The following is a 23,469-nucleotide window of genomic DNA, read 5'->3' as shown; positions in this document are numbered from 1 at the left end:
AATTCTTCCCTGAATCCTTGTTTGCACCTGCCTCTTGTTCTCCCAGCAAACATCCTTGTTTGCACACCAGCTCCTATTGCCTCTTTACTGGCGATTTCCTGGACAGGTGGCAGCATTTGTCACCCTTCTTCTCTGTGTCCTGAGTGCTGGCTTGCATCCCCATGCTGCGGTCCTTTCCTTGTCCCTATTTCTAACCTGAGTTGTATGTCTTGCCTGGCTCTCCCACCAGCCTGGGCTCCCTGGAATTGAGTCTGGGTCTTAGATCAGGTGACTGATGGGACATGTGTCTTTGCTGCACATTAGGTGGACTTTCACTGCTGGATGTGTGGGAAAAACTGCAACAGTGAGAAGCAGTGGCAGGGCCACATCTCCTCCGAGAAGCACAAAGAGAAGGTTTTCCATACCGAGGACGACCAGTACTGCTGGCAGCACCGCTTCCCAACAGGCTATTTCAGTATTTGTGATAGGTATGTAGGTTTCTACAGTTTTCCATGTCAGAATTGCTGATCTCAAATTTTCACGGACATGTTAGTTGACACGGAATACCTGGGTGTTAAAGTTCTAATGTTGCTGTGCTCTGACAGACCCTGAAAAATTCTTGGGTTTTGGCTCAAAGTGTTTCATTGCTCATCAAACCATTCCTTTCACTCTTCTTAGATTATATGAAAAGATTTAATAGTCTTCCAATACTAATTTGAAATGTCTTAGGATAATTGAATAGAGAAGCATGTTCATTCCAATTTGCCCAAATGACCTTTGTGTTCACAGCTGTGATTCTCAAACCTTTTGCCACAACCTTTGCTCACAGTAAATGTTCATCAGATTTGAGATGGCTTTTACATTATATTTAAAATCTAGAACTTAGATCAAAGGAAGATGTCAGTATGTATCACTCCTTTGTTTAAGTTTTCTTAGAAAGTTTTTCAACGCGGCCGGGCATGGTGGCTCACGTCTGTAATCCCAGCACTTCGGGAGGCTGAGGTGGTTGGGTCACTTGAGGCCAGGAGTTTGAGACCATCCTGGCCAACATGGTGAAACCCTGTTTCTACTAAAACTGCAAAAATTAACTGGGCGTGGTGGCAGGTGCCTGTAATCTCAGCTACTCAGGAGGCTGAGGCAGGACAATCACTTGAACCCAGGAGGCGGAGGTTGTAGTCAGCTGAGGTTGCACCACTGTACTCCAGCCTGGGCAACAGAGTGAGACTCTGTCTCAAAAAAAAAAAAAAAAAAAAAAGTTTTTCAGTGAAAAACTAAGTAATTCTGAATTGCTCATTTTATTAAATCACTGTTAATATTTAATTCCCTAATTTAGATCCATGTGATCCTTAAAACTATTGAAGACATTTTTTTCCTTGATGCCACCTCTGATTTCTTTCTACTACATCAGGAACAACTATAGTCTTTTTTCTCCTGTCAGTCAGTACTTTTCATAGAGTACATTTAAATAAAGTACTGATTTTTCTATTGTAGATGTCATGGCTATAAAATAATTACCTTTCTAGGCTTGAGATTCCTAACTAAAAGTTGCATGCAAATCCTAAAGCTAGTGAAGTATACAGTTTCAAGAATCATGACACGATCTTTAGAAACAACTTGTGGACACTGAGCACCTGACTTGTCCTCACAGGTATATGAATGGCACCTGCCCAGAAGGAAACAGCTGTAAATTTGCACACGGGAACGCCGAACTTCATGAATGGGAAGAAAGAAGAGATGCCCTAAAGATGAAGCTCAACAAAGCACGAAAAGATCACTTAATTGGCCCAAATGATAATGACTTTGGAAAATATAGTTTTTTGTTTAAAGATTTAAACTAATATGCTGGCTTTTATGTATGATACCTAATCAGAGCATTGACCAGAAAAATTGAAAGTGTTCTAAGGCACATAGCAGAGGAGCTGCAGATTTTCTGCTTGTATTGGCGTATATCGTTCCTCCTGAGCAGCAACCCACAGTAGGTAGGAAAATGGGCTGTTTCACAGGCCTGGCCACGCTCTCACGGAACCATTGGCATCAGATGGTGAAGTGACTGCTACCCGGTTGCCATCTGTTGAACAGACTTTTGGATGAAGTGTGTTGGGGAAGAGGATAAGGTTATATCTAGAACAACTCTTTCAGTTGGTCCTTCATATAAGAATCATGACGGTAAGAGAATAAACACTTGTACTGGGGTCAGAATACATGATGGATGAAATTCTTTACATGTTTTAGCAGAATGAATTTGTTTAATATAATAAAGTTTGCTACTTATCTGTATGTAGGTTGCTAAAAAGGATTTTCTTAACTCAGATTTTAAGCCAAATAACCATTTAACACTAGTATTTGTTAAATGGGGTATTTTTCTGTATTTGTATGTTTCACTATAATAAGGGAATTAAGGATAATGTGCATTGAGAATATTTTGAAAAATAATTAATTGACTCAAATTTTATTTCTTGGTCTTTTGCTGTTAAATGATGATTTTGAAAGATTAAACTTGTACTGTTGGTATTGTGTTAGTGTATGGACCAATACTGCCTGTAATAAAGATTTTATATATAGATGCCTTTCATTTTTTTCCTGTGGTCCTTTCCCACAAAGAATTGTTGAAACTGGGTACAAAAATCAAGTTGATTTTTTCAAAAACATTTTCATTTAGGCAGTGACTGACAGAATGCAAATTGGGACATGAAAGCAGCTTTTGACTTTGCCCTCCTCTCCTCTGAATTTGGGCTGTGGGACTCTCACTGATCGATTCGTCTAGGTAGCTCTTCCTGGGGCTCCCGTGTTCCATTCAAATGAGCTACATGAGCAGGGAGAAAAATGGTCAGCTGGTAAGACTTGGGCTGTGGAATACCACCAAGATGGCTGTTTGGCATAACACTTTTGATAGGGCTCAGAGACTTTAAAGACAGGATCTACTGGGCTGTGATGTAGCAAGCCTTTAAACCCTTAAGCAAAGTCACTTCCTCATGGGAACGTTGAATGTGTGGGATGTGGGGAAATAGAAAAGGGTCTTTTTTCTGTGTGAGCCGACCAATGGAGAGGAGGGCATGGCTGCAAGGAGTTAGAGAAGTAGAGAGACATGGGATGCCATCTGTGACTTCAAAAATACTAGGAGAGTCTCTGGTTCCCTCCATGTGTCAGGGGGCAGTGGAGGCCAGTCACTGAACAAAAGGCATCAGGAATGCATCTTTTTTTAAATTTTATTTTATTATTATTTTTTATTTTTTAGACAGAGTCTGGCTCTGTCGCCTAGGCTGGAGTGCAGTGGCGTAATCTCAGCTCACTGCAAGCTCTGCCTCCCGGGTTCACGCCATTCTCCTGACTCAGCCTCCTGAGTAACTGGGACTACAGGCACCCGCCACCACGCCCGGCTAATTTTTTGTATTTTTAGCAGAGACAGGGTTTCACCACGTTAGCCAGGATGGTCTCGATCTCCTGACCTCGTGATCTACCCGGCTTAGCCTCCCAAAGTGCTGGGATTACAGGCATGAGCCACCGGGCCTGGACCGAAGTGGTTTTTTTTTTTTTTTTCAGACGGAGTCTAGCTCTGTTGCCCAAGCTGGAGCCGCAGTGGCGCGATCTCGGCTCACTGCAAGCTCCGCCTTTCGGGTTCACGCCATTCTCCTGCGATCTCGGCTCACTGCAAGCTCCGCCTCCCGGGTTCACGCCATTCTCCTGCTTCCTGAGTTCACGCCATTCCCCTGCCTCCCGAGTAGCTGGGACTACGTTGAGCCACGGCGCCTGGCCTCAGGATTGCATCTTAACTAAAAAATAATCGTGTGTTAGGGTGATGTTTTCTGTAGAATGAAATGGTGTGTTATTCTGCTGAGTTTCCCTAAGTCTGCTGATGGTTGTTACGTTTTTTTCCTTCCATGTACTTTCTCCGAAACTCCTTATGTCCTCTTTTTCCAGGGGGAATAGATAATAAAAAGTTGTCTCTGGGCCAGGCACAATGGCTCACACCTGTAATCCCAGCATTTTGGGAGGCCGATAAGGGAGGATCACTTGAGGTCAGGAGTTCAAGAATACCTTGGTCAATATGGTGAAACCCCGTCTCTACTAAAAATACAAAAAGTCGCCGGGTGTGGCGACGGGTGCCTGTAATCCCAGTTATTTGGGAGGCTGAGGCAGGAGAATCACTTGAACCTGGGAGGTGGAGGTTACTGAAATCAGACAGTATCTCACTCTGTAGCCCAGGCTGGAGTGCAGTGTCACAATCTCAGCTCACTGCAACCTTCACCTACCAGGCTCAAGCGATCCTCCCACCTCAGTCTTCTGAGTAGCCGGGATTACAGGCACACACCACCATGCCTGGCTAGAGATGGGGGCTTCATCAGGTAGGTCTCGAATTCCCGGTCTCAAGTTATTCCCCCACCTCAATTTCCCGAGTAGCCGGGATTACAAGCATACACCACCATGCCTGGCTAATTTTTGTATTTGTGGTAGAGATGGGGGCTTCACTAGATAGGTCTCGAATTCCTGGTCTCAAGTGATTCCCCCACCTCAGTCTCCCAAAGTTCTAGGATTACAGGTGTGAGTCACCGCACCCAGCCTGTTTAATGACTAAAAAGCCAGTTGCTTTACCCTTTGGAATCTAGGCTAAAAACAACCTTTGACGATCCTGAGTGTTGAGATTTTTTCCCCAAACTCCCCCTACATTTTCTGTGCTTCAGCTTTCCACCTTCTCAGCAATTCTCTAAGCGCTAAACCATCTTTTTGGTAAATTCCATTTCTGCTAACTCAGCCAGTTTCATGCTCTGGTTTGCAGCTAAGAACCCTGCCTGCCACACAGCCTTGGTCTCAGCATTAGGAAGTCAATGTTAATTACTCTGGTGAGATCACACCCCATCCTACAAGTGCGGGGTTTACTGCAGCAGCTTTGGAGAAGAATGTGGTGCACAGTGGGGGATAAAAAGAAAGGGGAAAAAAAGTGAACAAGCAAACTCCAATCCCATTTTATTAGTAGAGGAAAGTAATAACTAGTGTGTCAACTTAGGCATGTTATCTCATTTTTTTTTAATGTTTAAAAAATGATTGAGATACAATTCAGTTGACAAACCACCATTTGTAAGCATATGATTCAGTGGTGTTTAGCATATTCACAATGTTGTGCTATAACCACCACAATCAATTTTAGAGTATTTTCATTACCTAAATAAAACCCACATGCCTTAGCCATCACTCCCAGAATCTACACACTCGTCCTGCCTCTCAAGCTAACCTGCCTTCTGTCTCCAGGGATTCTCTTGTTCTAGACATTTCATATAAATGGAATCATATAATACGTGGCCTTTTACGACTGGCTTCTTTCTTTAGCATAATTCTCCAAGGCTCACCTGTGTCGTGGCATGTATCAGTACTTCATGACTTTTTTTTTTTTGAGATGGAGTTTCGCTCGTCACCCAGGCTGAAGTGCAATGGCGCAATCTTGGCTCACTGCAACCTCTATCTCCTGGGTTCAAGCAATTCTCCTGCCTCAGCCTCCTGAGTAGCTGGGATTACAGGCATACACCACCACACCCAGCTAATTTTTTTTGTATTTTTTGTAGAGATGGGGGTTTCATCATGTTGGTCAGGTTGGTCTTGAACTCCTGACCTCAGGTGATCCACCAGCCTCGGCCTCCCGAAGTGCTGGGATTACAGGCATGAGCCACTGTGTCCAGTGGTACGTCATTACTTTTTATAGCCACATAATACTCCACTATTTGGATGGACCACATTTTTTAAAAATCCATTTGTCGGTTGATGGACATTTGGGTTGTTTCTGCTTTTTGGCTATTGTGAATATCAACAGTGTTGTGCAAGAGTTGTGACCTCAGTTTTGTTTGGCTGTAGTGAGCTATCTCATCTGCCCTGAAGGTGTGGAGGCTGTAGGTGAATCTTTCCTACCCTCAGGGACCCCTTCTCTGCACAGTGCTCCCACTCTGTAACCAAGGCATCCTGGACAGGGGGGCCGCTGCCCAGAGGTGCCCACCCCTCTCCATCACTCACCCTTCCTGGAGCTTCCTATCCTGTGAGGACTGTTTGCATAGAGCCCCCAGCCTTTGTTTTGATTTAGCTCCAGGGACCTGCACCAATTGGGAAATTGAAGGAGGGCAGTTAGGGCAGGTTTCAAATACTCTTTTGGTTTTTTTCGAGACAGTCTTGCTCTGTCCCCAGGCTGGAGTGCAGTGGCACAACCTTAGCTCACTGTATCACCGTAGCCTCAACCTTCTGGGCGCAAGTGATCTCGTGCCTCAGCCCCCCGAGTAGCTAGGACTACCGGCATGCACCACCGTGCCCAGCTAATGTTTTTTGTATTTTATTTTTTGTAGAGTTGGCGTCTCACTATGTTGCCCAGGCTGATCTCCAGCTCCTGGGCTTAAGCAATCCTCTCACCTTGGCCTCCCAAAGTGCTGGGATTACAGGTGAGAACCACCGTGCCTGATGCCTCAGACACTTTAGTTGGCCTGGGGAGATGAGAATACGCACTGCTTTATTTGATGCAAGGGATGAATGCCCATTTCTAGAAAACCCATTCTGTGGTGATGATGCAAAGTCTCCAAGAACACAAACACCATTTTCCAGAGTACCCAGGCCAAGGACCTGCCCTTTTCTTCTGCATAATCTGCTGTCTTGTGTTGTTAGGCATTCCAAGTAAAGGCTTGGAAGCTTTCAAAATTAATAAGCACTGCCAACATGGTGAAACCCCATCTCTACTAAAAATACAAAAATTAGGCCGGGTGTGGTGGCTCATGTTTGTAATCCCAGCACTTTGGGAGGCTGAGGTGGGCAGATCACCTGAGGTCAGGAGTTTGAGACCAGCCTGACCAACATGGAGAAACCCCATCTCTACTAAAAATACAAAATTAGTGGTGGCATGTGCCTGTAGTCTCAGCTACTCGGGAGACTGAGGCAGGAGAATCTTTTGAACCTGGGAGGCAGAGGTTGCAGTGAGCTGAGGTTGCACCACTGCACTCCAGCCTGGGCGACACAGCGAGACTGTCTTGAAAAAAACAAAATCAAAATTAATAAGCATTAGTTCTCTCTGGCTGCAAGGAAGGATTAATATGGAGGAAATACATGGCCATGCGTCACAGGGACATGTTCTGAGAAACATATTGTTAGGGGATATCAGTGGTGTGTCAATATCCGTAGAGTACACGCACACAAACCTAGACAGTATAGCCTACTACATGCCTAGGCTATTGCTATATACTATATGCTCTAGGCTACAAACCAGTACAGCATGTTACTATACTAAATATCTTAGACAACTGTAACACAGTGGTATTTGTGTATCTAAATTTACCCAAACATAGAAAAGGTATAGTGGGCTGGGCCTGGTGGCACACGCCTTTAATCTCAGCACTTTGGGAGGCCAAGGCAGGCAGATCACTTGAGGTCAGGAGTTCACCAGCCTGGCCACCATGGCAAAACCCCATCACTACAAAACATACAAAAATTAGCCAGACATGGTGGCACACGCCTGTAATCCCAACTACTTGGGAGGCAGAGGCATGAGAATTGTTTGAACCCAGGAGGTGGAGGTTGTAGTTAAGCAAGATGGTGCCACTGCACTCCAGCCTGGTTGACAGAGCAAGACTCTGTCAAAGAAAAGAAAAAGTACAATAAAAACAGTATCATAATTTTCTGGGACCACTGTTACAGCACGTATATTCCTCTGCCCCATTCCCTCCTCAAACCCCCAGCAACTTGATCTTGGTATAAAAAGTAGCCAAGAGGCTGGGAGTGGTGGCTCATGCCTGTAATCCCAGCACTTTGGGAGGCCAAGGCGGGTGGATCACCTGAGGTCAGGAGTTTGAGACCAGTCTGGCCAACATGGTGAAACCCTGTCTCTACTAAAAATATAAAAATTACCCAGGCGTGGTGGTGGGTACCTATAATTCCAGCTACTCGGGACGCTGAGGCAGGAGAATTGCTTGAACCCAGGAGACGGAGGTTGAAGTAAGCCGACACGGTGCCACTGCACTCCAGCCTGGTCGATAGAGTGAGACTCCATCTCAGAAAAATAAATAAATTAATTAAAAAAAAAAAAGTGGCTAGGAAAAGCTCAGATACAAGTTGGTGTGGACAAGTTAGGGCTAACCTAACCTTTGAAAAGCAGTACAGCCTGACCCCAAAGGCCTAGTGTATTTTGAAACAAATTTATAATTGTTTCGGAAGAACGTTCTGGGCCAGCTACAGTGGCTCAGACTTGAGATCCCAGAACTCTGGGAGTCCAGAGCAGGAGGATCACTGGAGGCCAGGAGTTCAAGACCAGCCTGGGCAACACAGTGAGATCCCATCTCTACAAAAAATAAAAAAGAACGTTCTGCTGCCAGAGCAGCGCCCCAGTTGCTCAGAAAGTGAAGAGGAAAGGAGGCATTCTTTTATTAATCCAGGGTGGTTTCCGGCCAGTAAGACACTGCCTTGCATTTGCTCACAAAGGACTGTGGGTTTCGTGAGACAAACCACAGACAACAAAAGTACTTTGGACCTTACGAAGCCCTGTGCAAATGTCAGATGTCTTACGGAAGTGTAGGGTAAATTCTGTTCCAGCAACCTACAGTGAATGAGGACACTGGTGACTTTTGACCATATTTATTTTCTTTAGCAATAAATTGTGTAATTCTAATCTACACAAAGGAATCAACAGAAGTATAAATGGCAAATTAGAAGGTTAAAAAAACTCTCTATATTTTTTCTCTTAGCTTTTTAAAACAAGATTAACACTGTATGGTTGGGTTTGTAACATAGATAATAAGGGTAATAATAACAAAGAGGATGAGAGACAAGTTAAAAATAATTAAAGGAATTAATGTTATACTAGAAAATAGCTACTTTCTGCAAAATAAGGCAGTAAAGAAGGAACAAAAAGATGCGACAGGTGGGTGAAGTGGCTCATGCTTTTACATAATCCTAACGCTTTGAGAGGCCGAGGTGGGAGGATCGCTTGAGCCCAGGAGTTCAAGACCAGCCTAGGCAACATGGAGAGACCTTGTCTCTACAAAAAGTTAAAAAAAAAAAAAAAAAAAATAGCTGGGCGTAGCGGCACACATCTGTGTTGCCTACTACTTGGGAGTCTGAGGGGGGTGGATCACTTGAGCTGGGGTTGTCAAGCCTGCAGTGAGCTATGATTGCGCCATTGCACTCCAGCCTGGGTGACACCAGACCCTGTATCAAAAAACAACCAAAAAAAAAGGAGATACAGAAAACAGGTAGGAAAATGGTTGGTGTACATGAACTCCCAACATGTTGGGCCTGGGTGGTTGACACATTAAACGTCTGGCCAACCGAGCAAGACAGCCATTGATTGCCCCATTCTACATCCACAGAAGCAGAACCAGACAGGAAGTGATGAGATTTGCACCTGGGTCACATAGCCGACCTGTGGCAGCGGTGGCGTCTCAACTACTGGCTGTTTGCTGTGCCTTTTGTTTGTGGCATAACACCATATTGTCTTAATGCCCTCGAAAGTTTATTTGTCTAGTTTGTAGTTACTGACATTGGAAGACAAGTCTTTTTTTTTTTTTTTTTTTTGAGACAGAGTCTCTCTCTCTCTCTTGCCCAGGCGGGAGTGCAATGGCGCGATCTCCGCTCACTGCCAACCTCCGCCTCCCGGGTTCGAGCAATTCTCTGCCTCAGCAGCTGGGATTACAGGCGCCCGCCACCACGCCCGGCTAATAGTTTTGTATTTTTAGCAGAGATGAGGTTTCACCATGTAGGCCAGGCTGGTCTCGAACTCCTGGTCCCACATAATCTGCCCGCCTTGGCTTCCCAAAGTGCTGCGATTACAGGCTTGAGCCACTGCGCTCGGCCGTGTTTTTTTTTTTTTTTCCTTCAGTTAAGTGGGGATAAAAAACGGCACCTACGTGCTTCGGGGCCTGTAGTGAGAATGGACACGATTGCTGCTGTCGTTACGGCTCCTAAAACCCAGCGCGGCGAGACGAGACTACAGTGGTGTCAACGTTCCAAATGTCTCCCGCGGGCCTGATCCCAAAGCAGCAGTTTTTCCACGTCCCGCGACAGCGCCTGCGCAGACTCCGCGAGCCGGGTCGCGGCCGGCGAGACGAAGGCGGGGCTGCGGGCGGGGCAGGCTTCCGCGCATTTACGTAGTGTGTAGGGCGTGGCCCGTTGGGGGCGGGGATTTGGGCAGTGTCGGCGCCCGCGCGGACTCCGTGAGCGGTGGGAGGAGCCGTGTGCTCTGGGGTGTGAGCTGGGGCGGACCCTGAGGCGGCGGCGCGGCTGACGTGGAGTGTCCGGGTTAGCGGGAGCGGCGAGCTGCGGGATTGGGGAGCGACGGGCCGGGCCGGGCCTTCGGGCCCGAGGCGGCGGCGGCGGCGGCGGTATAAAGCCGGCGACGGGGAGCATGTAATGTCGGAATGCGGAGGCCGCGGCGGCGGCGGCAGCAGCAGCAGCGAGGACGCCGAGGACGAGGGAGGGGGTGGCGGCGGCCCCGCGGGCTCCGACTGCCTCAGCCCGAGCCCGGCCCCGGCCACAGCGTCCTCGGCGGGGCGACTCCGTCGCGGGCTGCGTGGCGCCTCCCTCATGGCGCGCCAGCGGCCCGAGCTGCTCTGCGGGGCCGTGGCGCTCGGCTGCGCGCTGCTCCTCGCCCTCAAGTTCACCTGCAGGTGAGGCGGCCCGGACCCCGGGGCCCCGGTGCGGCTCTCCCCCTGCTCTGCCGCCTGGAGCCTGCAGGGCCGGGTCGCAGCGGCCTCCGCCCGGCAAGTCGGGCCTGACCTTGCCCAGGACTGCTGGCCCCTCCTGGAGCCTGCAGCCACAGCCTCCCACCTTCCCCTTGCCCCGGCCCGCCCGCGGACAATATGGCGAGGCTTCCGGGTGCAGCCCCGCGCCCCGTCGTCCCGCTTTAGTGCCGAGGGAGGAGGGTCAGGGGTGCTTCTCACCTGTGGGAGTCTCTAGGGGTGGACCTGTCACTTCGGCCCAGGCTGTAGGACTCTCATTTCTCACCGATTTAATTCCCCTTAAGCTTCCGGTGTAAGTGATCCACAACCGTCTGAGAATTCCAGACCGCTTTTAGAATTCCCGCTCTCATTGATCAAACGATCATTATTATTTTGAGACGGAGTCACGCTCTGTCGCCCAGGCAGGAGTGCAGTGGTGCGATCTCGGCTCACTGCAACCTCCGCCTCCCGGGTTCAAGGGGTTCTCCTGCCTCAGCCTCTCCAGTAGCTCGGATCACAGGCTCGCGCCACCATGCCTGGCTAATTTTTGTATTTTTAGTAGAGACGGGGTTTCACCATGTTGGCCAGGCTGGTCTCGAACTCCTAACGTCACGTGATCCACCCGCCTTGGCCTCCCAAAATGCTGAGATTTACAGCCTAGAGCCCCGGCACCCGGCCTGATCTAACGATTATTTATCTGCACCTATTATGTGCCGGACACTTGTCCAGGCGAACTCTTTGCTCCCTTGAGTGGATGGGACAGTGAGCAAGTAAACATAATATAATTTTTTAAAGCTTCAGTGCTATGCAGGGCATAGAAACGATGGCGGTGAGGAAAGACTTCCTAAGGAAGTGACATTGAAGCTTATACAAAAAGGAGAAGGGACCAGCGCTGGGAAGATCTGGGGGGAGCGTGTCCAAGGTAGAGCGAACAGCAAATGTGGAGGTTCTGAGGCTGGGCAAGCTTGGTGTTTCCCTGGAATTGATAAAAAGACCTGACAGTAGGCTGGGGTGTAGGGAGTAGGTAAATGAAAGCTCATGTGTGTGTTTTCAGGAATGTACACACATACAAAATTAACTTTATATTTCAGGTGTACTTCTGGTCTCCCAAATCAACGGTGGGTCTTTTGGGATCCCAATTTGTGAGATCTGTATTGCTGCTATGATCATAATCTGTGATTTCACGTTGGAACATTTTTTAGTTTATTTAGCACGATATGCGGCTGGTTGTCAAAGAGGTGTCAAAAGATTGGGGATTTTAGTGGAAAGATAAATTATAGTAACTCTCAGCATTTTCCATGGGCCAGGTACTGTACTGTCAGCAGGGTTTCTCAGTCTTGGCACTGTTGATATTTTGGGTCAGATAGTTCTGTGTTGTGGGGGCTGCCCTGTGCACTGTAGGATGTTTAGCAGCATCCCCGGCCTCTATCCACTAGATACCAGTAGCACACCCCACAAGATGTAACAACCCCCAATGGCTTCAGACATTGTTAGATGTCCCCTGGGAGCAGAACTGCCTGCTTGGGAACCACTGTTTCCATGAATGCATTTATTCATTTAATACATAATTGAGAGCCTAGTATGGGTGTCATTTAAATCTCACAGAACCCATTAAAGTTCGAATATACTGTTATCTTTCCCAATGCACAGATGAAGGAGTCCAGCCTTGGTGATGTTTCAGAACCTGCCCCAAATCACACCCACATGTTAAGTGACTGAGCTGGAATTTGAATCATTTATTGTTAGGACCTAGATTCTTAACCTTGTACTTTATTATTGTCTCCCACAAGGACAATGTACAAAGTATTTTAGAAGGTAGAGTGTTGCGAGGTGATATTTAGGTTCAAATTAGGAAGAGAGGTTCCCCACTCCAGGGGTGTGGAGTTTATTTACATCGGTTTGTTAAAGTATGGAAATAATGGTTAATGTTTGTTCTGAGACAGCATGACTTAATTGATATGGAAGTCCTTTGAGATTCAGAAGGAAGAGAGTAAATCCAGTTACTAGAGTAGGCAAAATGAAATCCTTTCTTGCTTCAGGCAAGGAGCGTGAACCAGTAAATGGCTGCTGCTTCATCTTCTTTCTGTGTCACTGGCAAATTTGACCATCTTTGAATAGACTCAGATTAATTTTTTTAGGGTCATCTTTGAATGATGTGATGATACTATTTATTGATGTACAACTGGCTAACATTTCTACCTCCCTTATCCTCTTTCACTTTTAAGATCTTTTCTTTAATAAGGCTTAAGGGAGAATAGGATTTTTTTAAATCTCAGCTCACCGCAACCTTCACCTCCTGGGATCAAGTGATTCTCCTGCCTCAGCCTCCTGAATAGCTGGGATTACAGGTGCGCACCACCACACCCAGCTAATTTTTGTATTTTTAGTAGAGATGAGGTTTCACCATGTTGACCAGGCTAGTCTCGAACTCCTGACCTCAGATGATCCTCCTACCTCAGCCTGTCAAAGTGCTCGGATTACAGGCGTGAGCCACGGCTCCTGGCCTAGGAATTTTTTTTTTTTTTTAAATTTTTACGAACAGCTCCAGGCTTGAAATAAATGACTGCTCTCTTCAAGTCTGTGGCTCGGCTGAGTTCAAACCAGATAATATGGAAAAGGTTGATTTGAAGTTGAGCCACAGTGAATAATTGTGCATTTCTGGGCATCTAATCTTTACTTACCTCTGTCTCTTCATCCTGCTCACCTTTCTTTTACCTTGATTTAGAGGCAAAAAAAAATTGTGTGTAGATACATATATATGTATACATGTATTTATTTTGCTTTATTCCATTTTGTAATTTCAAAGCTGCCTCAAATGGTCTTTGCAAGGAAGTGATGTAAGGTATGAATTTCATATGAAAATTGGGGTTTCAACAGGCTTTTTTTTCTTTATGTTGCCCAGGCTGGAGTGCAGTGGCTATTCATAGGTGCAATTATGGCATGCTACAGCCTCAGACTGCAGGGCTCAAGTAATTCTCCTGCCTCAGCCTCCAGATTATAGTAGTAGCTGGGACTATAGGCACATGCCACTGGCTCAGCAACAACAGGCCGCCTTATTTGCAACCAACTCTTGAGTTTTTTGTACACGAGACATAACCCTCATCGCTGCAGGAAATCTTTGCTCTAGGTATGGTTTCTCTAAAACATGAAGCAGATTGATGAGTTAAATAGAAACTCACCAGTGTTTCTGATGGAGTTGAGGCCAGTGTTTCTTCTCCCTGGCTAATATTTGATTTTTGATTGGCCTTGTACTTTCTCTGGCCCATTTGGGAATGCTTCTGAATATGCAGAGCAAAATTATTGAGTTGCTCTTTATCCTTTCTTCTGCTGTCAGACCTACATTTTTCCTCAGATTGCATTATCTGATGCTTACATTGTGTTTTTTTTTTTTTTTTTTTCTTTTGAGATGGAGTTTTGCTCCTGTTTCCCAGTCTGGAGTGCAATGGAGTGATCTTGGCTTACGGCAACCTCTGCCTCCCGTGTTCAAGCGATTCTTCTGCCTCGGCCTCCCAAGTGGCTGGGATTACAGGTGTGCACCACCATGCCCGGCTAATTTTGTATTTTTAGTAGAAATGGGGTTTCACTGTGCTGGTCAGGCTGGTCTCAAACTCCTGACCTCATGTGATCCACCCGCCTCAGCCTCCCAAAGTGCTGGGATTACAGGCCTGAGCCACCACGCTTGGCCATATGCAGTTTGAATGGTAGAAAAATAATTTCTCCAAAGAGTAGAATTTTGGATCTCTTGAAAACATGTCCCTTTTTTTTTTTTTCCTGTAGTGCCTTCCTCACCTCTTACATGGCTATCTTCTTGTCATTCAGGTCTCAGAGCTTAAATTATAGCACCTCCCAAACCACCACGCCATCAGAGTAGCTGCCGTGTCCTTCTGTATATCACTTTGTTAAATTTTTCACATAGCAGCGAGCATGTTGTATATTTTTATTTTTTACACATTTGATGTTTTTTTGTCTTCCTCCCCTAGAAAGTGATCTCCTCGACAACACACAGTGCTAGCTGCTGCAGCCTCAGTGCTTATTCCCAAAGCATAGTCACAGCTGCTCAGTAAAGAATTTTTGAATAATTGTGTAAGTGATTGAGTTTTTCGGGTTATGAAGGCATTCTGCGTAGACTGAAAGCTCTCTGATTGAAAGTTAAAATATTTGAGTGAATAAATAGGTGACTTGCTCCGTTGAATACTTCTGCCTGTTCTGGAATTTCATATAAATGCAGTCATAGTGCATGTACTCTTTAGCACCTTTTTCACTCAGCATAATCATTTTGAGACTCATCCCAGTTATAACATATATGAGTAGGTTTTGTTTTTCGTTTTTATTGTGGAGTAACAATTAAGTAAACTGGGGTAAGAATATACCCCAGTTAACATTTTACCTCATGAGTCATGCCAGCTTTCTTATGCTTACTGTTTACATAGTTTTTCTTTTCTTATCCTTATGCCTTTATCCTACATCTTTATATTTAAACTATATCTTGTTTAGATAGTGCATAATTGGGTCTTGCTTTATCCTGTCTGGCAGTCTGTTCCTCCCAATTAGGTTGCTTCCTTTTTTTTTTTTTTTTTGAGAGGCGTAGTCTTGCTCTGTTGCCCAGGCTGAGTGCAGTGGTGTGATCTCAGTTTACTGCAACGTACACGATTCTCCTGCCTCAGCCTTCCAAGTAGCTGGGACTACAGGCCCCAGCCACCACGCCCAGCTAATTTTTTGTATTTTTTTAGTAGAGACCGGGCTTCACCGTGTTAGCTAGGATGGTCTCCATCTTCTGACCTCGTGATCTGCCCAGCTCGGCTTCCCAAAGTGCTATGATTACAGGCGTGAGCCACTGCACCTGGCCCCTCCTTTTACATGTAACGTAATTGTTGATGTAGTTGGGTTTAAGTGTACCTTTGTGCTCGTCGTTTTCCATTTGTACCTTCTGGCTTCTTTTCTTGTTCCTTCCTTTCTTTTTTTTTTTAGATGGAGTTTTGCTCTTGTCACCTAGGCTGGAGTGCAATGGTGCAATCTCGGCTCTCTGCAACCTCTGCCTCCTGAGTTCAAGCGATTACAGGCGCCTATCACCACATCCAGCTACTTTTTTATTTTGAGTAGAGATGGGGTTTCACCATGGCCAGGCTGGTCTTGAACCCCTGACCTCAGGAGATCTGCCTGCCTCAGCCTCCCAAAGTGCTGGGATTACAGGTGTGAGTCAACCGCGCCTGGCCTCCTTTACTTTCTTTGGGGTTAATCTAATCGTTTTTTAGGTTTCCATGTTTATATTCTCTATTTATCTCGTTTAGATAGTGCATAATTGGGTCTCCATTGTTTCTTAGCAAACCTGCTATAATCGTTTTATGGTATGTGAGTGCAGCTACATGGACAGCTCAGGGTGTTTACTAGGGCCCTTCTACTTGGTGGAATGCAGCCTGGGCCTAGACCTTTAGGTCTTGATGAGGAAAGTTACTTCTGACCTCTTGTTTGTCCAGTGTTATTTTCTTTTTCCTCCTGATCTCTTTCTTGTGGGAAACCCAAGTGTTCAAAAAGCCCATTTTCCAGTTAAATAGGCTGTTGCTTTGTTACTCATCTTCATTAGTCTTAGGATTATGATATATATCTGGAGGAATGTATATTATTGTTTAATTGTTACTGTTAGCTGAATGCCCTGGATAAGTACAAGCCAACTCCAGCTAATAAGCTTAATGTTTTCTCAAAGTTGAGTTCACTGTGAGCATCTCCCATGGAAATCATTAGTGGTAGTGTACATGCTCCCTCACTGTAATTCTGAGCTCGCATGCTGGTGGTTCTAAACCCTTGGAGATAAGTGGCTTCTTTGGAGAGCCAGGCTGCAGAAAAAGGAGGATGAAGTCTTTGAGGTGTGGGGGCAGGCATATGGATTATTCAAAGACATCCTCCTCTGCTCTCCACTGCCCTTCCAGCCTATACCTAGGGGACAGAATCTCAGAGAATTGTTTCCAACATATTATTCATGTCTTGCATTTGCTCAGCCAGATGTTGCCTTTCTAGGGCAGTGATTTTGGGACTCCATTTTCTTATTCAAAAGAGGATTTTTCTTTTAAGCTTCGTTCTATTTCCACAGAGCTATTTTTAGAAGAAGATAAACTAAGCAATCTTTTCTGTGTTTGCTCTTTTTTAGTCGAGCAAAAGATGTGATAATACCAGCAAAGCCACCTGTCAACTTTTTCTCCCCGAGGTCTCCAGTGCTTGACCTCTTCCAGGGACAGCTGGACTATGCAGAGTACATTCGCCAGGACTCAGAGGTGGTACTGCTGTTTTTCTATGCCCCTTGGTGTGGACAGTCCATCGCTGCCAGGGCAGAAATTCAGCAAGCAGCAAGTCGGCTTTCAGACCAGGTAATGCTCACATTCAGCTTAAGAATCAAATGACTTTCAGTCCTGTATGTAGGGCAGGATGTCTCCACAGAGACACCTTGCCCAATGGGCAGACTTTGCCAAGGTGAACTCTGGGAGTCCTTTCTAAGTTACAGAGCCTTGCATAAAGTAACAGAAAGGATTTCCAAATGTGGTGATTGTAGTCTGAGGCAAGTGTGGGAGCAGATTCTGAATCTCACAACACAGGCCAGTGCTCATCCTGGGGTGCCATACTGTTTGGTTTAAACATTAAAAAAGGTAGAGGGACTGAAAATCCTACTTCTTGCATATCCATTTGATACTTTTTAGTTAGGTTTATTTATTTATTTATATTATATTTTATTATTATTTTTTTTGAGACGGAGTGTCGCTCTGTCACTGGAGTGCAGTGGCGCGATCTCAGCTCACTGCAAGCTCTGCCTCCCGAGTTCATACCATTCTCCCGACTCAGCCTCCTGAGTAGCTGGGACTACAGGCGCCCGCCACCACACCCAGCTAATTTTTTGTATTTTTAGTAGAGACGGGGTTTCACTGTGTTAGCCAGGAGGTCTCCATCTCCTGACCTTGTGATCCACCCGCGTTGGCCTCCCAGAGTGCTGGGATTACAGGCTTAAGCTACCACGCTCGGCCGCTAGTTAGGTATTTCAGGTAAGAAAATTTATGTATGATATGACTACATTGTAACAAGGCCGACCTTTTTAATATTTGGACCAGAACTATATTCAACAGATAAGGAATGCCACCTTTGGGCTAGGTAAGAAAGATATATAGGCAAATAAGTCACCTGTTATGGCAGTGGTTTTCAGCCCAGTGGACCCCAGTTGCACTTTAGAAAATAAGTATTTTTTGATGTCCCCTTTTCTTCCTGAAAAAGAATTCATAGATGATAAATTTTTCCTATACATGTAATTTCAAAATAATCTAATGCACTGACTGGAACATAAAGTTGGGGGGGAAAAAGTAATTTGTAACTAAATTGTATATATTTTAGTATATAAGTGCACAGTCAGAACGGGTCCATATACCTTTATGTAGAACCGCTGTGAGTGGGATAGTTACAAATGTAGACTGATAAAGGTGATATGTTGGTGACTTACCTGCCATAGGGACAGTGCTCTTAGTAGTTGATTATCCTAAATGGTGAACAATCTTGGTAAAATCCTGAACCACACAAAGCCCTTTCTGCTCTCAGTTTACATAGAAGTTGCTTTCCTGAAAAATCCAGTGAACACAAAAAGCATGCTTTAGATTCACATGTAAAATGGAGCTAGGTTCTGGGCTTGGATAATAACAGTTTTTCCCCAACATCAGTGTTTGGCAGGCATTTTGAACTCCTTTGGAATGCTATGGATGATTCTTCTGTGTGCAAAGCAGGTTTGAGTGTAGCAGGACATCTACCAATGGCCCTGCCCTACATATGCACTGTAGCTTCCCCCAGTCATTGCAGCAAGCAAAAAGCATCCCACAGATTTCTGAGACTCTCCTGCTCAGAACCACTGATCTGAAGTAACGTGTGTAGGCAGCCGAGTTCCAGAAGTTCATTTGGAACTGTCAGTTGGTTTTTCTTAGAAACTGTGGAGCCTTCCAAATTTAGAGAACAAAGTTCATGTTGCCCATGTTGGGCACAAGAGGGAAATCTATTGTGTTTTGTTAATAAGTGTGAATTGGCTACCTTACTGTCAACCTAAGCAGTATGTCCTTCTGAGTGATGGCATTAGTATAATAATAATGATACTCTGGTGTGCCAGGCCCTGTGCTAATTCTCAACCACTTGCAAGCCGATGCTGTTAGCCCTGTTTTTCTGAAGCAGGACCGCAGGCGTAAGGGGTGAAGCAGTTTGTTTACGATCACATAGTGACAGGTGGTGGGGGTTATAGTGCAATCCAGCGACTGCTGCTGCTTTTTTTTAAAAAAGATTTCAGCTTCTTCCAAATTGAGAGCTTACTATTCCATGTACTCAGTAGGGAAAAAAGTGGGTTTATTTTTGGAAACACACAAAAATCTTTTGAACTGTACTGCATGGTAAGATTGGTAAACATGGTCCAAGTCCTGGCTGGACATCATAGATAAGAGTATGTCTTTCTTTTTCATTTTAGTGATAAATGATGACCTTTGAAAACTCAAAACAGTTTTTTTCGTACTTTCTGTTTCAGTGAGAGAGGAATAGTTCCATTTTTAATTTCATCTTTTAAATCTTGGTAACTTTTCAGTTGTTATTCACAGTCATTTGAAACCCTTTTTTGGCTCTGCAGGTGTTGTTTGTGGCAATTAACTGTTGGTGGAACCAGGGGAAATGCAGAAAACAGAAACACTTCTTTTATTTTCCTGTAATATATCTGTATCATCGGAGGTAAGAACTTGTTAAATAGCTTTCTCATTCCAGTTTGGTTTGCCAGTTTATAAATGAATTTTGCATTTTTTCTATATTAAAATATTAGATACTACAGAAAATTTAGATAATACAGATAAGCAAAAATAAAAGATCTGGATAATCCACCCTGCTTTTTAAAGCTAAACGTGGGATCAGGCAGTAATACTCTTTCCTAAACTGCTTTTCTCACTTTTTTGAGCATCTTTTCATGTCATTACACATTTTACAGCATTGTTTTTCAAAGTACCAATTACTCCAATGTATTTCAGGTATCGTAAGAGTGTTTTGTAATGTAAAAATCCACCAAGTGTCTTATCCTTTCACCTGGAGGCATAGCAGAGTCCAGAGTGTATCTTACCATCTTTTCTATTGGGAAGAAAATTACTACAGGTACACAGTCCCATGTCCACAATTCTGAAGTCACAAAGAGGGCTGAAAAATGGAAAGAGTTTTATTTTATCTTATTTAATTTTTTTTTTGAGACAGAGTTTAGCTTTTGTTGCCCAGGTTGGAGTGCAATGGTGCAATCTCGGCTCACTGCGGCCTCCGCCTCCAGGTTCAAGAAGTTTTCCTGCCTTAGCCTCCCGAGTAGCTGGGATTACAGGCGCCTGCCACCATGCCTGGCTCATTTTTGTTTTTTTGTTTTTTTTTTTTTTGAGACGGAGTCTCGCTCTGTCGCCCAGGCTGGAGTGCAGTGGCCGGATTTCAGCTCACTGCAAGCTCCGCCTCCCGGGTTCACGCCATTCTCCCGCCTCAGCCTCCCGAGTAACTGGGACTACAGGCGCCCGCCACCTCGCCCGGCTAGTTTTTTGTATTTTTAGTAGAGACGGGGTTTTACCATGTTGGCCAGGCTGGTCTCAACCTGGGCTGTACTAGAGTACAGCCCAGACCCTGCTGTGAATGATAAGTAATGTCTAAAAATCTGACTTGAAGGGTTTTGGAGATAGGAGATAAGACTTTGGACTTTGTTCAGGGTGATTGGCTTGAAGTTTGGTTTTGTTTTTTTTTTTTTGAGACGGAGTCTCGCTCTGTTTCCCAGCCTGGAGTGCAGTGGCCGAATATCAGCTCACTGCAAGCTCCACCTCCTGGGTTTACGCCATTCTCCTGCCTCAGCCTCCCGAGTAACTGGGACTACAGGCGCCTGCCACCTCGCCCGGCTATTTTTTTGTATTTTTTAGTAGAGACGGGGTTTCATCGTGTTAGCCAGGATGGTCTCGATCTCCTGACCTCGTGATCCTCCCGTCTCGGCCTCCCAAAGTGCTGGGATTACAGGCTTGAGCCACCGCGCCCGGCCGGCTTGAAGTTTGTTGAAGGTAAAATGGGTAAAGGAGATTTGATTAATAGAGAGCTTTGCTTTTTCCTTCTAAACTTCTTGGGCCATAATCACTGGGGATGTATAGCAGACATCAACAAACAATGATTTGTGGGTTCTCTGTCACATTCCATCCCATTTCTGTGTCTGTAACATAAGCTGTTGTCTGGCACACAGTATTGACTCCCAGGAACTATTAGATAGTATTTGGGCAAAAACACACTTTCTTACTCCATCTCTTCCCCCACGTTTTCCTCTGGATATTAGAAGTTTGTATTTTAATATTTGTAGTAACAAGCCAGTGTTTGCTTAGGGACCACTAAGATGATTTTCAGATTTCTTCCCCACTTTTTGGCCAGTAACTTAGAGGTTCTGCCTTTATGTGGAAGGTTCAAGTACAGGCTTTTTCGGATACAGGAATACTTTCTCAGAGTTACTCTTTTTGTTTTAAAGGTAAGTGTAAGGTGGTGTACTTAATTCTGTGCTCTGTAATGGGATGATGAGCTTGCCCTGCTGAAGTCCTTGCATTTCTTTTTGGCTTTGAAAAAGGGCATGGAAGCCTAGTAGGGGGGTATAGTCCTTTCAGGCTGCTCAGAGGTGGACTTAATGTGATGTGACGTTAAAATCAGAAGAGTTCCACGGAATCAAGTACAAATGTCATTTTGGGATATGTGGGTATACAGTATTGTCATATATGTATGTATATTTGTTTGCTTAGCTTTTGCAGAAAGATTGAAGGGACCTCCAAGGAACTTTAGAAATATGTCCAACGTTCTTATTTTACAGATGAGGAATTTGAGGTAGCATGCACCTTGAAATGCCTGCCTCCACACCCCTGTCTTTGCGTTGTTGGGTTTTATAAGTCACTAGGACCCTTGTAACATCACACCAGGAAAACTCAGCAAAGCCTCTTGGCCTGAGTAGTTGAGGTTTCCAGATTGGTAGCTCCTTTTTCTGGAATAAGTTAGATGCTTTTTTGATTTCTTCCTTTAAATTAAAAATTATTGGTGGTTGATGGGGTTGGTGGTGGTGGTAATTTTTAGACTGAACTAATTTGTAGTAAGTCTTGATTTGGTCGAATTCTTAACTGTCTCCCAGCTGTACATGTAGAGAATGCTGTTTTCACTTTTTTTCATGCTAATATTCCTTTGACATCATTCTGCAGCGCACATTGAAGAATTGTGTTTATCTCATCACTGTGTGTGTGTGTGTGTTTGTGTGTGTCTGTGTGTGTGTGTGTGTGTCTATGTGAATTTCTGTAACCATGTATTCTGGTATTATAATCACAACCTTTATAAAATTCTTAACTGGGCTCTATTGTTACTGTTAACAGTAAGCTTAATGTCAATTTCTGTTTAGAGAAAAGAATGATTATGCAGTTGTTGAATTTCACCATAATGCCCCACCCTTGCCACCTACCATCCAATTATATATGGGCAGTGTCTGTATTGTGTGAGATTGAAGAGAGGCACATGAGAATTCTGATTAGCTTAGAAGGATAACTGAATGGTGGTGGTATTACTTAGTGGCACTGAATCAAATTGTGTGTGTTCCCAGGCACAACTGGAGGGGAAAGGAAGACAGATCATTTGTACTGGTCACTGACTTCAGACCTTCACATAATTTGTTGTTGTTGTAATAAAGCTTCAAATAAGTTTCAGGTTCATTCAGTGATCCTTTGTCTGCCTATTTCTTTTTAGTAGGGCAAGGGCCAACTGTTCAACCTGTCCCTTACCTTACAGTGACTAGTAGAAGGAAAATCTGCCCGCCTACATTGAATTGTATAGTTAAATCCTGGAATCCCTTAGCATGAGGTCAATTTCCAGGGTTGTCTTTCTGTTTTGTTTTTAAAAGAAATATTGTGGGAATTAATTTTTTTTTAAGAGACAAGAATAAATGTTTTTTGTTTGGCAATTCAGTTTGCAGTTGAATTCAAGATCATAGAAGGATAGGGGCTGCTTCCGCCTCTCCTCACCTAAAATGCTTATTCTTAATTCTCTGGTCACCTCCTGAGCAAAGCAGGCTACTGATCTGTGACTTGGTTGGATCCCAAAGCAAGACATTTTCATTTTGTGGTGGTGATGATTTTAGTTCTACATTACAGGCTTAATGCATGGTGTATTATTTTTATTATTTTTATTTTTATTTTTATTTTTTGGTACTAGTTTTGGACCAATCGAATACAAAGGCCCCATGAGTGCTGTTTACATTGAGAAGTTTGTCCGCCGGGTGATGAAACCACTTCTCTACATCCCATCTCAATCAGAATTACTAGATTTTCTCTCAAACTACGAGGTACTTGTCTTTCATATCTCCTCCTCCATACTCAAGGCCTTTCACTGGGTTGTATTGGATTGTTTGTATTAAAGGGGTTTTAAAAAAAACCTCCTGAATTGCAGCAAGTCAAAGGTCATGTGATGCATCAGCCCCAGTTAAATGCTTTCTGAGATACTGACTGTAACGATGGTTTGTCCAAGAGAGTTTTAAGAGAATAGAGTACTAGCAAAATCTTTGTTTTTTTGTTAGGGAATTTTCAACAGATTTTCATCTTGCTTCACAATTAACTTAGAGTAGATGAGAATTAACTTACAATTTCTGTGCAGCTGCAAATTTTTAAGAATATTATTTGACACTTCTCATAGCATTGTACTATGAGATACCTGGTTTTTCTTGTTAGTTGTAGTTTGGTTTTTTTGAAAACTGGAAATATGTTTCCTTCCATGTTATGAAGTATGTAACTATTTCAAGGTCTTATTTACA

At 44.4% G+C, this 23,469-nt stretch overlaps 2 protein-coding genes and 1 long non-coding RNA gene across 39 annotated transcripts in view; 2 read left to right on the top strand and 1 right to left on the bottom strand.

The window, feature by feature from the left end:
* Positions 1–2,546, top strand: part of ZC3H7A (zinc finger CCCH-type containing 7A) — a 47,255-nt gene extending 44,709 nt beyond the window's left edge. For all 11 annotated transcript variants that reach the window (XR_012429265.1, XR_012429264.1, XR_012429266.1 and 8 more), the window contains 2 exons: positions 304–467; positions 1,628–2,546. Coding sequence is in view for 8 of the 11 variants with exons in the window: in XM_074027797.1 (XP_073883898.1) it covers positions 304–467; positions 1,628–1,817 (354 nt within the window). In the remaining 3 variants the exon portion in view is untranslated. The remainder of the gene's footprint in view (positions 1–303; positions 468–1,627) is intronic.
* Positions 2,547–10,197: 7,651 nt separating this feature from the next.
* The window catches only part of TXNDC11 (thioredoxin domain containing 11), a 63,738-nt gene continuing 50,466 nt past the window's right edge, over positions 10,198–23,469 (top strand). For 3 of the 27 annotated variants that reach the window (XM_074027791.1, XM_074027784.1, XM_074027776.1), the window contains exons 1-4: positions 10,287–10,598; positions 14,056–14,178; positions 16,792–17,008; positions 19,279–19,376. Coding sequence is in view for 10 of the 27 variants with exons in the window: in XM_074027776.1 (XP_073883877.1) it covers positions 19,320–19,376 (57 nt within the window). In the remaining 17 variants the exon portion in view is untranslated. Of the gene's footprint in view, positions 10,599–14,055; positions 14,179–14,629; positions 14,733–16,791; positions 17,009–19,278; positions 19,377–22,874; positions 23,005–23,469 lie in introns of all 27 variants that reach the window. The other 24 variants (XM_074027788.1, XM_074027779.1, XM_065537444.2 and 21 more) reach the window with 15 other exon arrangements.
* LOC135968887 (uncharacterized) overlaps positions 20,026–23,469 on the bottom strand; it is a 100,738-nt gene continuing 97,294 nt past the window's right edge. The window contains exon 2 of the long non-coding RNA XR_010583902.2: positions 20,026–20,189. This is a non-coding gene — a long non-coding RNA (uncharacterized lncRNA). The remainder of the gene's footprint in view (positions 20,190–23,469) is intronic.

The sequence above is a fragment of the Macaca fascicularis genome, chromosome 20 (genome assembly GCF_037993035.2).
Source record: "Macaca fascicularis isolate 582-1 chromosome 20, T2T-MFA8v1.1".
Classification (NCBI taxonomy): domain Eukaryota; kingdom Metazoa; phylum Chordata; class Mammalia; order Primates; family Cercopithecidae; genus Macaca; species Macaca fascicularis.
The sequence above is the reverse complement of the archived record's forward strand: the minus strand, read 5'-3'. Positions and strand labels throughout refer to the sequence as shown.